This window comes from Colias eurytheme, chromosome 12 (genome assembly GCF_061535395.1).
Source record: "Colias eurytheme isolate Ceu_HAF_F1 chromosome 12, ilColEury1 Martin Lab GWU primary, whole genome shotgun sequence".
NCBI lineage: Eukaryota > Metazoa > Arthropoda > Insecta > Lepidoptera > Pieridae > Colias > Colias eurytheme.
This window is the reverse complement of record NC_142991.1, coordinates 7,964,729-7,980,256: the sequence shown is the minus strand read 5'-3', so window position 1 is coordinate 7,980,256 and position 15,528 is coordinate 7,964,729. Positions and strand designations below refer to the sequence as shown.

The following is a 15,528-nucleotide window of genomic DNA, read 5'->3' as shown; positions in this document are numbered from 1 at the left end:
GTGACTCAGGAAAAACGACATTCTTAATTAGATGGAAACAATCATGAGATTGTTAGACAACTTTTCATTGAACTTGCTTTCATTTCCATGAAAACTATGTATTTAATAAATTATTTCATATACGCAGTACTCTCAACTAAGCCCAAAATTATATCTAATTATTGAAATTGAATTGGTCACAATTTGTGAATAACTACATATTTATCACTATTTCTATTGAATTTATGATTATATTTCTGTATGAACCAGTGCTTGATAATAGGTTTAAAATATAATATTATAGTCTATTATGTAATAAGAAATATTCCATTAATTATCATTGCGACTTTGAAATCGTATGTTAGGCTATGAATATGAAGTAATGACATGTGTTTGTAGGCCTTTTTCACTATTTTCTTTTATAAAATTTGTAGGATGTGAGATAATTTATGTATCAATGATCCATAATAATTAATATTTTGATTTATGATTTATTGTGTATGTGTATGCGCTTGAATGTTATGCGTTTGATGTAGTAATTTATATTTATAATTTTTGTATTGTAAATAATATTATTATATGAAAGACTTGCAATTAAATGTAAATAATAATCTATTTTTTGTTTTATTATATACCGTAAAAATAATTTATACTAGTTTATTTCAGTGGTTTATTTTTATAAAATAAAACAATCCCTTAATACATTCATTATTATCTTTTCCTTTCATTGATTAACTAACAAGGTAGCTAATTAGAATTTTTTGGTATGTCTTTTGGATACAATATAATTAATTAATTATGTATTTTAAAATAATCTTCGTACGACTGAAATGATTTAAATAGGATTATTACTGGATGAAAGTGTTAGTATGGATGGCAGCGGAAGTTAAGACAGGTACTGATTGGAAAAAGTAGAAGTAGACTGTAGATGATCATATACAATAGTACTGAGTAGTAAAATGTATAAAATAATTTGGAAAATCCAAAAGTGCACGCCTCATAATTTTTTTTTAATAAATATTTATTAATTATTATTTTTGTTTATTTAATAACAATTAAACCACATCGAATCAGACCCTGAAAAATGAAAGGGTTCTATTCCTGAGCATACTCAAGCGTAAGAGAAAAAAAAAGACTCGAAAGATAGCGACCGAAATACTTTACTAATGTAAAGTATTTCGGTCGCTATCGTGTTAACAAGAAAAAGGATCCGCACATACAGACACACGGACGTCCAAGACAGAACTTTTTTAAACTGTTTTTTAACTAGTTTAAATAACAAAAATGACATCAAAAATATCATGAACGTTAAAAATAGTGTTTTTTCTTAATATGTGTGTGTATGTATTATCTTACAAGTGCAATGTATGATACATAAAGACATTTTAAGTTTGAAAAATCAGATGTTTTGCGCGAAGTGACAGTAGTACCCACCTCAACGCTTCGCTTATGAGGCGTGCAATAAAGGCATAATAGTAGCAAAATGAAGCATTTATAGTAGTGAAGGCGTCGTAAATAAAATTAAGTTAAAGAAATAAGTTGAAAATGATGGATTTTTCCGCAAATCTCTATATATAAAAATGAATCCTTATTACCCCAAAGAGATAATAATATAGATATTACCCTTGGTCACGACATAACGCGCGAACGGCTGGACCGATTTCGATAAATCTTTTTTTATAAAATTCCTTGAAGTACGAGGATGGTTCTTTCCGTTCTTATGAGGAGAAAACGTAAACATGTACCACGGGCGAAGCCGGGGCGGACCGCTAGTTTCTTATATGTTACGCTTAAAATACTTAATATTGGTTGATAAGGGAAGGAGAATATAGCATGCCACTGCGGTTTTCAGTACAAGTGTAGAATAGCATTATATTATTTGCATTCAATATCCTATGATAAAAAAAATAAAATTGTTTGGACTGTCTGACCAACACAAAAATATATTTTACTAGCGACCCGCCCCGGCTTCGCACGGGTGCAATGCTGATACTAAATACACTACAGAAAAACTTTTAACGTTGTATATAAAAACATAGCGGCCCGGCCGGCCGGTATCGCCGCAAACGGTACGCCCCGCAATTTTTAAATCTGTAATATCTTCGAAAATATTCACTTAAATCATACGGTGTAAAGGGCCATATAGATCTATATTAAATGAACAATGTATTCAAGGTATTTAATTGGTTAAGGATTAATGCTGTATTGGTTAAAATCGCTTCGAAAATTAGCCATTATTTGTCGTAAAAAGTAAATGACAAAAAAAAGTTATTGTGGGTTATCCATAAGAGATAGACATATGCCATCGCGGACTTTTCTGTAGACCTTTTCAATGTGTACAATACTTAGTACATTATTTTGATAAAACTCGTAGGGTTCAGCCTGCGTTTGCAATGTAAGCGGATAAAATGTAATTATTTACGACATCACATTAGAAACCTCAAAAATAACAGTACTTCTCCACTATTTAATGGATGTTATTATACATATAAACCTTCCTCTTGAATCACTCTATCTATTAAAAAAAAACCGCATCAAAATCCGTTGCGTAGTTTCAAAGATTTAAGCGTACAAAGGGACATAGGGACATAGGGAAATAGGGACAGAGAATGCGACTTTGTTTTATACTATGTAGTGATACTGGCGGCAACTATATCAATGTTGCCTTTTGGGAAATAAGTTAAAATATTAATGTTAGTTCTGTAACTTATTATAATTATTTTATTTTTGTTTAATGTATGTTTTATATTACATATATATTGAAATATATATTACTTTAAGATTGCGACTGAAGGACTTGTATCCATGGTTATGAATAAATTATTTAAAAAAATGCCTTTGTTCATTCTCACTCTACGCTTTGGGGTCTGCCGTTTGACATTGACACTTGACGTTATACATCAAGATCATGCTGGATAACCTAAAATTTCGAGTGTGAGATTTGTTTACACTAGTATTTTTATAAAAATAACATAGGTATTTTCGGTTTTGATTTGTGAAAAAGAAAAAAATAAAAAGACCTAACAATGGCTGAACAAGTAAATCAACGTATTGAGGGAATGATAAATGAACTGGAGCAGATGCGAAGGACTAATCTGTTTGACGATGATGAATTAAGGTATTGTGGTATTTTAAATACTTTTCCTATTAAATAACTATATAAAGATCTTATTCGATTAACAAGTTGCATTTGATTGTTTCAGGGAAATATCTCGCAAAAGAAAGGAATTTGAATACCGAATTCAAAGACGTATAAAACAAAAAGACGATTTCGTTCAGTACATTGCCTATGAATTGGCTTTATTAGAAGATATATCGCTGCGTAGAAAACAGGCAAAGATTAGTGATAAAAAGAAAGACATAGAATTTGCCATCGCGAAGCGCTTGAATAAATTATTTAAGCAGTTTATTTTGAGGTACCAAAATGAGGTAGAGATATATTTCGAGTACATAAAATTCTGTATGAGTGTTGGTTTTCAATATGCTGTCGGAGCAATTATTGGACAAATGTTGCAAGTAAGTTTTATTATATGACTTCATATATACTTAATATGTAGTTTTTATGCCTTTGATATTAATGCATTTTGTAATACATCATATGGGTATTTTATATAATTAATGTTCTATTTAGATTCACGGCGATAAGCCCAAAACATGGCAACTAGCAAGCATTTGGGAGAGCAAAGAAAAGAATGACCTGGACACAGCGAGAGGGTTTTTATTGAAAGGGATCCACAGACATCCAGAATCTGAAGTTCTTTACTTGGAATTATTTGAGATTGAATTGAGGCTGGCTTGTGAAACTGAAATTGAAGAAGACAAGGTAAAGTTTTTGAATAGAAGAGTATGTATTTATATGATAATTATTTTTTTTACTAGATTAAAATAGAGAGCATACAGCAAACATTTAAATATTATGTTCCATGTCACAACAGCTATTTTTCCTTATTTAATTCATATACATAGTAGAAAAATAAGACTAACAATAAATTTTGCATTCAAAATCATAGCACAGTTTATAAAAAATGCAGCTTTAGCATTAACATTACATTAATTGTCCTAGTAAGTAATATTATGTTTTGTGATACTTCTTAGGAAAAATATCTAAAAAGAGCAGAAATTGTATGGCAGAACAGCGTGAAGAATATTCTAGAATTATCCTTTTTGTTCAAACTTTGTGATTTGTCTATGAAATACAATGATGGTCCATTAACAAAGTCTTTAAAGGAAGAAATTTGGAAAAGACGGGAAGAGAAAGATGTCTGGGCTTACATAGCTTCAAAGGAATTGGAGGTAATTTTAAATATTTTAGATAGTCTTTACTCAGTGAAATTTTTTTATCTGATGAGAAAATATCTTGCAACAAGCTTATGCCTTAGTACTTATGCACTAATATCATAAAAAAAATATATCAATCAGCCAGCTTGTTATAGCTTCACTTCACAACTAAAACCTAAACCATATCACTAATTTTCATTTTCATAAACTGCTAATTATCAAGAAATGTTTTTCATGTATATATCAAATACTAGCTGTGATCTGCGGTTTCTCCGCTCCTGTCGATAAATGGGCTATCTAATACCGAAAGAATTTTTCAAATCGGACCAGTAGTTCCTGAGTTTAGACGTTCAAACAAACAAACTCTTCAGCTTTATAATATTAGTATAGATTATTTGTAAACTGTTGATACTGAAATATTTTTTTTATTCTACTAAATTCACAGGGCTATCACTGGGAGCAAATTGAAGATTTTGTTGATCAAGACAACCAATATTCTATGGAATTACAAAATTTTATAGCTGTTTATGAAGAAGGTCTGCAGCAGGTAAGCAAATAAAACATTGAATCAAATTATATTGATAATTTTTTGCTATCTCAGTTAAATATAGTAAACAACATTATTGTTAATACTTTTAATATTATTAGAAGAATAGAACAACAACATTACAAGTCATTGTTTTTTTTATGTGATTTCATTAGTAAAGAATATTCACACTTTTTTATAGTACCTAGTTACCTGATTAAAATCACAATTTTATAAATAAGTGTTATTTAGTTTCCAGATGAAAAATTATTTACAAAATACATCCATGGTTTACTTGGCTTGAACAACAATATTTGCACGGAATTACAAAAGATCACTGCAGTGAAACAAGCATGGATGTATGGACATGAAAATGGTCTATTGTCCAATGATATGTATGCTTTTGGTATATCGTTATTGAAATTGGAAGGAGAAATATCGAGTGATGAGTTTGTTCAGGTAATGTTAATAAGTATCCTATATTACTAATATTTAATGAACGAAATTTTGTAAGAATATAACATGAATGTATGTTAGTTACTCTTTCACACGAAAACCACTTAACAGATTTTGTTGGTCTTTAGCTGAAAGTAACAAAAAAAAGTTACAAAATTTATTCAAAATTTCAATTAAAATACCTCATGCCGTTTTAAATATATGTAATTAAATATTATGTCCCAATTTTTAGATTATAGATACAGCGTTAAGTAAAAATCCAAAATCTAAAATACTATGGGAGGAAAAGATATTGCATAGTAAAGATAATGAAAATAAAATGTTATCTGTGCTACAAGATGCAAATAAAACAATGAAGGGTGCTGATTTGTTGCATCTGTGGAATTTTGTATTGGACAATATACAGTCTAGTGATGTGGTAAGCAAACATTGTACTATTGCATTTAACTATTGTAGAAAGAAGTCCTAATTTGACGATAAACAGCTGGGAATCAATAGAATAGTAGTTAAAATTAATTGTTTTGTGAAGTAACTTTTCATTAGAAGCCAGATCACAATTTCATAATGTTTTGCTTTATAAGCCAGTTTTCATTACAAAAAGGGATAAGAGTGGCTCTAATTGAATATATTTAATTTATTGCATACTTGAAATAAGTGTAGATAAACCTTTTTTATTGATAATACGAAATGAAATGTGATATTATAATGAATTTGGAAAAATAACTTGATAAAGAAAAAAAAAATTAATCACAAGTGCAATACTATAATATAAATAAATAAATAAAATAAATAAATCATTTATTTGCAAGTAAACATGGTATACACAGGTGTTAAGAATAAGATACATTATTTCAGCATGTTTAGCCGTTATTCAACGGCATGCAAATACATTTTACATTAGATATACATTTTATATTATGTCTTCTTAATTTTATTTTATTAAAATCAATTCATTTGTTATTCATTCACATTATTATAATTAATATTTCACAATTCATTCATATTCATTACAAAAATTACATACATTATTACAAAATCAATATTAAGACGCAAGTAGACAATGTTAATTACGAGTTTAGATATTCTTTAACACTATAAAAACATTTCTGTTGGAGCCATTTATGAAGTTCTTTAAAAAATAATTTAGTATCTAAGTTTTTTAAATTAGTTGGCACTTTATTATATATTTTTACACTCATACAAAGACAGTTTTTATTATATTTTTTTAATCTAGGATTATCTTTTAAAATTAGTTTACTTGGATCTCTGCGACTACGGCTATTTAAATCACTTGCCTTTTTATAAAGATACATATGCTTAGTCACAAACACGCACATATCATAAATGTAAAGAGATGGCAATGGCAGCAGACAAAGTTTTTTAAATATCGGCTTACAGGACTGATCCGATCTCATACCACATAAGGCCCGTATACATCTCTTTTGAGCCAGAAATGCTCTTGTTATATCGGTACTATTGCCCCAGATAACAAGGCCATAACGCAAAACAGATTCCACGTAAGCGTAATAAGAAGTAAGTGCGGTTTTTAAGTTTGTAACCCTTCTTACTTGCCTTAATGCATAAACAAATTTATTTAATCTACTACACACATTTTCTATATGTAGTTTCCAGTCTATATTTGTATCTATTGTCACACCTAGAAACTTTATTTCATTTTTTGCTTGTATTTTAGGAATGTCAAAGTTAAATTTATTAAATTGTAAAAATTTTGTTTTGTCCAAATTTATTTTCAAATCATTAATGTCAAGCCATTTTATTATGTTGTCAATACTATAATTAATGTCATTTATGTGGTCATGTATATTATTTTTGTCAGAAGTTACAATTAAAGAAATGTCGTCAGCAAATAAGATGCACTTGTGATTTGTTATATTAACTATGTCATTTACATATAATACAAAAAGAATTGGACCAAGTACACTGCCTTGCGGTACGCCATATTTTATTATTTCGTAGTCAGAAAAATAATGCGTTATTTCATCGTTTTTATTTACTTCAGAAATTGTTACACACTGCTGCCTATTTTGAAGGTAAGATCTTATCCAGTGAAGCGTTTGCCCTCTTATACCGTACGATTCTAGTTTTTTTAATAGTTTATAGTGTGACACGAAGTCGAACGCTTTGGAAAGGTCAAAGAAAAGAGCTGTAGTTAATTTGTTTTGATTAATGCTGCCTAAAACTTTATCCATCAGGGAATATATAGCCAATGTGGTTGATTTATTTTTCTGAAACGCATACTGATCTTTAGCAATAATATTAAATTTATCACAAAAATTAACTAGTCTTTTATGCATACACTTTTCAAAGATTTTTGATAGAATGGGTACCAAAGTAATAGGTCGATAGTTATTTACGTCATGTTTGTTGCCTTTTTTAAATAACGGCTTTACTATAGATTTCTTTAACGCTTCTGGAAAAATCCCCAATGAAAAGGAGACGTTTATAAGATAGGTAAGAACATCTAGAATTTCATCGATACATGACTTTATCACTTTAGTAGTCAATCCATCATAACCTACAGAGCTAGTCGTCTTCAAAGAGTTTACTATCATCTTTACTTCATTAGTCGTCATGGGATTAAGAAACATAGTGTTTGTATTTAAACTAATATTACTTTCATGTACCATAACATTGCGATTTGTCAGGGTCGTAATTGAATCTATATAATGTGTATTAAATGTATTAGCAATATGTGTAGGGTCTGTAATTGTAGTATTGTTGTATATAATTGTATCTATGAAATCCATGTTATTTTGATCCGCAACTTCATTTTTTATTACTTTCCAAACTGCTTTAGTAGTATTAGAACTGTTATGTATAAATTTTATATTAGCTAATTTTTTTGATTTATAAATACATTTTTTCAATACATTCGAGTATTTCAGGTATCTAATTTTATTTGCTGCATTTTTGACTTTATAATAATTGCATCGTAGTAAACGCTTTGTTTTGCAACTTTTTCTTAGACCCTTACTGATCCAATTTTTAGGTATTGTGCAGCTACTTTTCAATTTAATTTTAATATATGGAAAGCACAGGTTATAAAAAAGGCAGAAGTGTTCGTGAAATGAATTAAATGATGCGTTAAAATCCAACTCTTCACAAACATTTGCCCAGGAGAGATTACTCAGACATTCCCTAAATTTTTTTATATTAGTTTGATTATAATCTCTTTTAAAAATGTAATGAGGTGTAGGGAGATGTTTTATGATGTTTGTTGGAAAACTTATCAATTGTGCTGTCTCGTGATCTGACAAATAAAGAGGCAAAACGGATGCAGAGGCATTAGGTATATTGCTTAATATGTGATCTATACAGGCAGTATTTCTAGTTGGAACATTAATATGGATGTTTAAATTAAAGTTTCGCATCAAATGCTTAAAGTCATCAGTAACTTTCCCTTTCCTTAAGGTGTTAATATTTAAGTCTCCTGTAAGAACAAATTTTGTTTTTGAGTTATATTTTAAATTTAAGTCATGTAACAGTCGGTCAAGTCTATTTAAAAACGAATACGGATCTGATAAAGGTGTTCGATATATACAAATAATAATTAATTTTATGCTTGGAATCTCTACCCCACATACTTCAAATACATTCTGTGAAGCATATTGATTAAGAAATGATAGATCTTTAAAATGTAAGTTATTTCTTAGTAAGATACAAGATCCACCGCGCTTCTTTTCACGGCAGAAGCATGTTGCCATAATATAATTATTTATTTTGAAAAAACATTCACACCCTTTTTTTAAAAATGTCTCAGTAAGGCAAATAACATCTGGATAGCAATCAACAAGTTTTAATTCATTTATCGTTAATTCTAAAATTTCCTTTTTTGATAAAATGCTAGCAATATTTTGATGTAAAATTTTAAAATTTGTAGGAGTGTCTTTATACGCGAAAAAACTTATTTCTAACATTTGTTATTTCTTTATCTATAATATTGTTGGAATTAGAAACTATGTCTTTGGTATGAGTGCAATTACGATTTCTAGACCAATAGTAGGGCAGCGTACCTTTCTTAGGCTCACAATATATTTTACTTTGTTTACCGTTATTAGTGTCTTTAACTAATTTCTTTAGATTAGACGGCTTAACATATTCGTCATCATAATCAATTGAATCGATATAGAAATTAATGGATTTACAAACATTAAAAAATTTAAAACCTTTAAAGTTATAATTACAATTCATAAAAATACAATTTTTATACCACCTACACATTTTCTCAATGCTATCATTTAATTTATACAGATTCAAGTAATTATTATTTTTGACATTCAATACAATAATAGAATTTTTATCAAATTTTTGTAAAACACTCTGCAAACATGAAAGTACCATATTAGGGTTTTGATCATTTTCACCAATACACAATATTATTTTATCATGAGCCGTCAAATTTACGTTAATACAGTTCTTAATAATCTCCTCGCTGCAAGCATTTGGTTTTATTTCACCGTACACTTGATATTTTTTGTACGAAGTGTTGTATCGAGAAGAATTTAATGCTGTAGCTAAACCTGAACACTGCTGAGTTCCATAAATAAATATTTTTCTACAAGATACACGCGGTGCTGGACTGCAGACAAGCGTTGATTTTTTCGGCAACCGTGGAACATCCACTTTGAAATTTTGTAAACGTTCAGTGATCGACAGTATTTCTTTACATGCCATATCTAAATTGCATTGTAGTTGCATAATTTTTCGCTCCAGATATTCCAATTTAATTGTATCACTGAAATGGACATGTTTTTCAGTCACAGGTGAACTTTGTAATGATTGACTAGACAATATAGGAAGTACATTTGGGCAAGATGAATTTCGCCTGTTTGTATGTTTTGGTGCTTCATTTTGTAATGAAGTCAAATTTTGAAAGCATTTTAATATATTTAATTCTGTACTCATCGTTTTTAATTGTTTACGTAAATCAATATTTTCCATTTTGGATTCTTCAGATATTTTCCTCATATATTGAATTTCAAGTCGAAGTTGGGATATTTTATTGTTTAAATCCATAACGTTATTTTGCGATACAGGCTGTACTAGTTTTAAAGGTGAACAGTAAGAATCGTCCGATGTATCGGTTAGAAAATGAGAATCAGTAATTTGGCATAAATCTTGATTGATATTCTCCGATTCATCATAAGTCAGACTGTGTGTTGGTTGTTTTCTTCTCATTGTTATGTTTGACATATCAGTTGGTAAGCAAGATTTGCAAGTCCATTTCAATCTAGATTCGACTGACATTAAAAAATATAATTTCTGTGACAAACCAGCACAGTCAAAATCAAAGATGTATTCACATTTTGCACATTTTATACTATTATTTCCATCTATCAATGTTTTACATCGGCTGCAAGTTATACTGTTTGCCATCTCGTGACGAAGTTGTAGTTTTAAATGATTATCAAGTATTTATTACAATAATTTACTTCACTGGTTTCATTAATTAAATGTTTAAAACTCCAACTGTTTTTACAATCTTGAAAAAAACTTAAATAATGCCACGTTCGACCTGCCAGTCTCGAACTCGGGTCCACTCAGTATATGATTTAATCCGAAGCGGCCGCTCGACGAAGCTAGCCGCACCTTACCGGCCTTGGTGAAAAAATTAGAGTATTGGTAAGGCTGAGAATAGGTTAATGACTTGCAGATTGTTCGCCAATCACATTCAAGTAATATCAGCTGTATCACTGTGACTTACAACGGTTTTTAAACAAAGGAATTTAACATCCGAGTTTATTTTGATGATATCACTTGCTATAACAGTCCTTTATGATTATTGTTTTTATTATTTTACGAGATGCAGTTTATATAATGTTTTCTTCACAGTTTTTTTTGTGATTTTAATACTATTTAGTTATTTCCACTGAAGTCTAATACACAAACACACCACATCGATTGTTTTTCTCCAATTAACAGCACTTATTGTTACACAACGATTTTAATAATAATTTAGTCCAAAAAGTTCACAGTATTTCACTTTTCATGTTACATTACTCTTTTTTTAGATTTTTAAATAATTTCTGTTTACGGAGCCGAAGTGAACGTCGACTTTGCGCTCGCGACCCTATATTTAGTCTATCAATCGATTATATTTCGACATTCTGTAAGCATTCTGAATTGTCATGGTTACTATTTAGTATGTGTTTAATTATCTAATAAAATGCATTTTTTCAGCTAAATAAATGCTACAAAAAATTCCAAACTTGTGAAAGTTTAGTTGTTTTATCATTGAAACCCAAACTCTTGCAAAAACTATATGATCATAATGGGTTGAAAGCGGCAAGAGATGCATATGACGATTTTATAAGGACTCCTCCAACACAAAAAGAATTACATCTCGTTATGATAAATATTGAAATGACTCAAGAAAAAGTCAGTGCTAAACATATAAGAAAATGTTATGAATGTTTAGTTCAACATCATGGTTCAAATTATGTAGATGTTTGGTTGAATTATATCAAGTTTGAGAGTCAACACGGGAATGCACAAACAGTACCTCAAGTACACAGGAGAGCTATAGCAGCGTTGAAAAAGGAATTAGTTGACGAGTTCATTAGGGCGCAGACATTATCTAGATTACAATAAATTGATTTAAATGTTATATGTGTTTTCTTTATTCATATCTATAAGTTATTTTACATAGCATAGACAGAAATGTTTATAAATAATTAATAGGAAAAATCTATTATTATAAACAAAAAATAGACATGTAAATAAATAAAAAGAATGAAGAACAAAATATATTTATTTAAATATAATCACACTTTTCCTCAACAATGTAAAAGAAGTATCCACGTAGTACACCATTTATTAATACTAATTTATTTACATTTAACAATTGTACACATTTCTCTACAAGAAGTCAAAATTTCTACTTGGTGAATGTGGAACAACACTTAGCAAATAAACATAGATAAATGCATAAGAATATCACTGTGACAGTGATTATTGCATCGCTGCAATTGGAGCAATGTAGTATCTAAATATGAGAGAGGAACCTCGCTTGTGCTGTTTGTTTCTTACCAGGTCCTTCCAACAATTTTGCCATGAAGGGTATTTAGGCATAGCGGGAGGGTTACCCGCCTGCAGGGTGCTGCCTACAACAGCCATGCAAGTAGACACAACCATCAAAGGATAAGTTATAGTACTTGTTATAAATGTGAGCAAGGGTACTGTATAGTATCTCAAATCTTTGGTCTTAACTAAATACTTATTGACATAATACGCCAATACTCCTGTTATGGTCACACATACTAAGTCGCCGACCAATTTCGGCACTATTCCATGGAAAAATCCAAGTATTCCGTCATCTCTGTATATAGAAACAATCGCTCCCAGTAACGTACTGTATTCTTCTTCCTTGCCGACGAATGACGCCATCATTCTGACAGTGACGACGTGGAAAGGATACGAGACCACCACAGAGGCTGTATGCATGATCATATCACGACGAGCCAGTTTATAATAGTCTTCAAATTTAGGTTCTTCATCGTTTACAATGTTGGGAGGGTCGTTAATTTCAGGTAGGTCGATACCGCAAACATAAATCACTTTTGATGAAAGTTGGCTGGACGCAATTAAGCCCAGTACTCTTGCAGAGAGGCCTCGGTAGCATCCAAAGAAGCCGTCGGATCTCTTAATATGTTTGATGTATTCAAAAACGTTAGGTAATATCATGGCAGGCCGTCCAAACAGGGTTGTAGAACGCCGCGGCGCCAGAGGTTCGTGACCGAGTTGAATCAAAATCTTTGCATATTCCATAGGATGGCATATCGTAGTTACCAGTAATTGAGACGGCAATGCCGCTATTTTTTCTTTTTCGATTTCATCCATAATCACAACTTCACAGGACCCCTGATTTTTTCTGAAATCAAAAATTGACAAACAGTCCACCACAGATAAATAATGATACGGTTATGGTCATGTGATCAAAATAGATAATAAATTATACAGATACAGAAGTAAGATGATTAAAAATAAAAAGTGACTAGATAGATTGAATTATTATGTGAATTATTACTAGCTATCTAGTTCCTGCGGTTTCAAATTCATTATTTTTAATATAATAAATAATACTTTATCCATTCAGTGGTTTGAGCTGTGCGTTGATAGATCACTATCCCCGTTTTCCAATTACAGCACTAGAGCGCATTATGCGGCATAATGCTAGGTTGAATGTTCCAACTACAGCAACGCTTCGCACAATCGAGCACTAGAAAAAGTAATGCGCGTAAATTGATGCGTGCAATCGATTTATCGTTAGTAATTATTAATTGTTGGAAAAAAATTTAAAGCTTTCGTTTCATTGTAGTTTTTTCGAAATAATCAAAGTTAATTCAAATTATGTTAAAAAAATAAATATAAGTATGGATGAAGGTACAAACATTGAAAAAAATCTTAATGAAATAATCAAAATCCAAATTACTTAAAATAACCGTAAATATTTTTAACCAATTATTATGTATACCACTTTATTTACACATTAATGAGGTTATTGCTAACTCTATGAATATTTTTTTTTTCAACACTGAACTTAGCGCAACCTGCTGGTACGTTTCACGTTCCAATAATTAAGCATCAGCATAATTCGGCATTGTGCGGCACTGAGTCGCATTATATGTAATATTATTTTTCCATTTTTCCATTAGTAATTGGAAAATAGCCATAGTCAGTCACCTTTGAGTTTTCTATATTATTTAGAACTAATTAAGATCTTATTATTATCCTGTATAAAAAAACAAGTAGGTAAATTAGGACTTCACAGTTGCATAGGAATCGTCAGTCATTGGAAGAGTGTGAATATTCTTTAGAGGAAGAAAGTAGGCTTGTTCTTCTTGATCTATAAAATATGAGTTCACAAAACGGAATGTAAAAATAATATGTTATAAAATATTTTTATTTCCAAAAATGGGGAGTAGAGATAGTTCCTATTTTAACAACTTCAGAAGAGTATAATATTTTGTAAACTATATACTTACAATATATTCCAGGAAAAAGCTTTTTAGAAACCTCTACTTCATTTTTCCATAAAGGCACACGAGGCCAGTGCCCAGGGCCCCCCATCGTCAGGGGGCCCCCCTGGAGGAGATGTAGGCAGTAGGACTGTCAATTTCTCTCACATTAATCTCAAAATATTTTATTAGAAAGCATTACACTTTTCTCGTTGCCAGAACGTCAGATCATTATCAGATTTATTCGAATCAAAACATCTAGGTATAGGAATAATTCGAGTGATTCGAACACCATTATAATTAACTTATCAGATACTAGCTGCGCTTTGCGGTTTCATCCGCATGGCTCCGCTCCTGGTTGGTCTTAGCGTAATAATATATTAACTATCACAGACACAATAGAAAATCTATTGTGTCTTTTTTTTTTTTTTTGTGTGGTGTCTCTCAATGTTAGCCAGAAGGGCTTCTACATTTTAACGCGGACGCGGGGGTGAACTGAAGGTTCACCCTGGTAGCGACATGCACAAGGGCGTCCCCCCTTGACGGGGACCACGAACCTCGGCTTGAGCTGTCGCTTGAGTGGAGGAGGCCAGAAGGGCCCTAATCGGACGGGTCTATTGTGTCGTGGACCGATCGTGCCTTTCGGGGCTCAATGGGTCTACAGCCTTCCTCGATAAATGGGCTATTTAACACAGAAAGAATTTTGCAAATCGGTCCAGTACCTAGTTCCTGAGATTAGCGCGTTCAAACAAACAAACAAACTCTTCCTAAAAAATGATATTATTAATTACTATATAATAATATTATTTACTTAGATGTGCTATTTACTAAATAGGATTGATGTCGGTGCACGGGCACAGAATACATAGTAGCTAAACGCTAGGACGGGCTAATAATGCTTATAGACTACAGGCCCATGTTGAAAAAGTTATGGGTCGTTTGAAACTCGACTCTTTGAAACTTCACTCTCTCTCGTTCTCGTCGTCGTCGACGACGTCGACTCGTTCAAATGAACCACGAGTTTACCTAATTATTACTAACTTAGAATGGAGGACGTTGAAATTGCTATACAACAATAATTGTTTCTGTGTTATCTTCCATCAATTTTTGATTGGCTTTCTTAACACATAAAATAAGTTTACCGTTTGTGACTGATTTATTCATTCTAATGAACCGGGAATCGAACCCTGGACAAGTTAGTTTCATTTTAAATCCATAAATTACAAAACCATTTTTTTATGAAAGCATGTGCATTAAAGGATTCAGGATATTATAAAAATAATAAACAATAGTTTAAATATAGATATTTAT

General features: G+C 30.9%; 2 protein-coding genes across 2 annotated transcripts; one reads left to right on the top strand and one right to left on the bottom strand.

Annotated features, from left to right (window-relative positions):
* Positions 1 to 2,885: 2,885 nt before the first annotated feature.
* LOC149904162 (U3 small nucleolar RNA-associated protein 6 homolog) lies at positions 2,886 to 11,867 on the top strand. Its single transcript, XM_090107910.1, has 8 exons — positions 2,886 to 3,097; positions 3,183 to 3,495; positions 3,611 to 3,802; positions 4,075 to 4,272; positions 4,703 to 4,804; positions 5,036 to 5,242; positions 5,472 to 5,657; positions 11,441 to 11,867. Exons 1-8 carry the CDS (start codon positions 3,006 to 3,008, stop codon positions 11,849 to 11,851), a joined length of 1,701 nt encoding a protein of 566 aa, XP_089964036.1. The 5' UTR covers positions 2,886 to 3,005; the 3' UTR covers positions 11,852 to 11,867.
* Positions 11,868 to 11,993: 126 nt separating this feature from the next.
* Positions 11,994 to 13,185, bottom strand: LOC149904161 (mitochondrial carrier homolog 2-like). The gene has a single exon (XM_090107912.1). It carries the CDS (start codon positions 13,097 to 13,099, stop codon positions 12,212 to 12,214), a length of 888 nt encoding a protein of 295 aa, XP_089964038.1. The 5' UTR covers positions 13,100 to 13,185; the 3' UTR covers positions 11,994 to 12,211.
* Between the last annotated feature and the right edge of the window lie 2,343 nt (positions 13,186 to 15,528).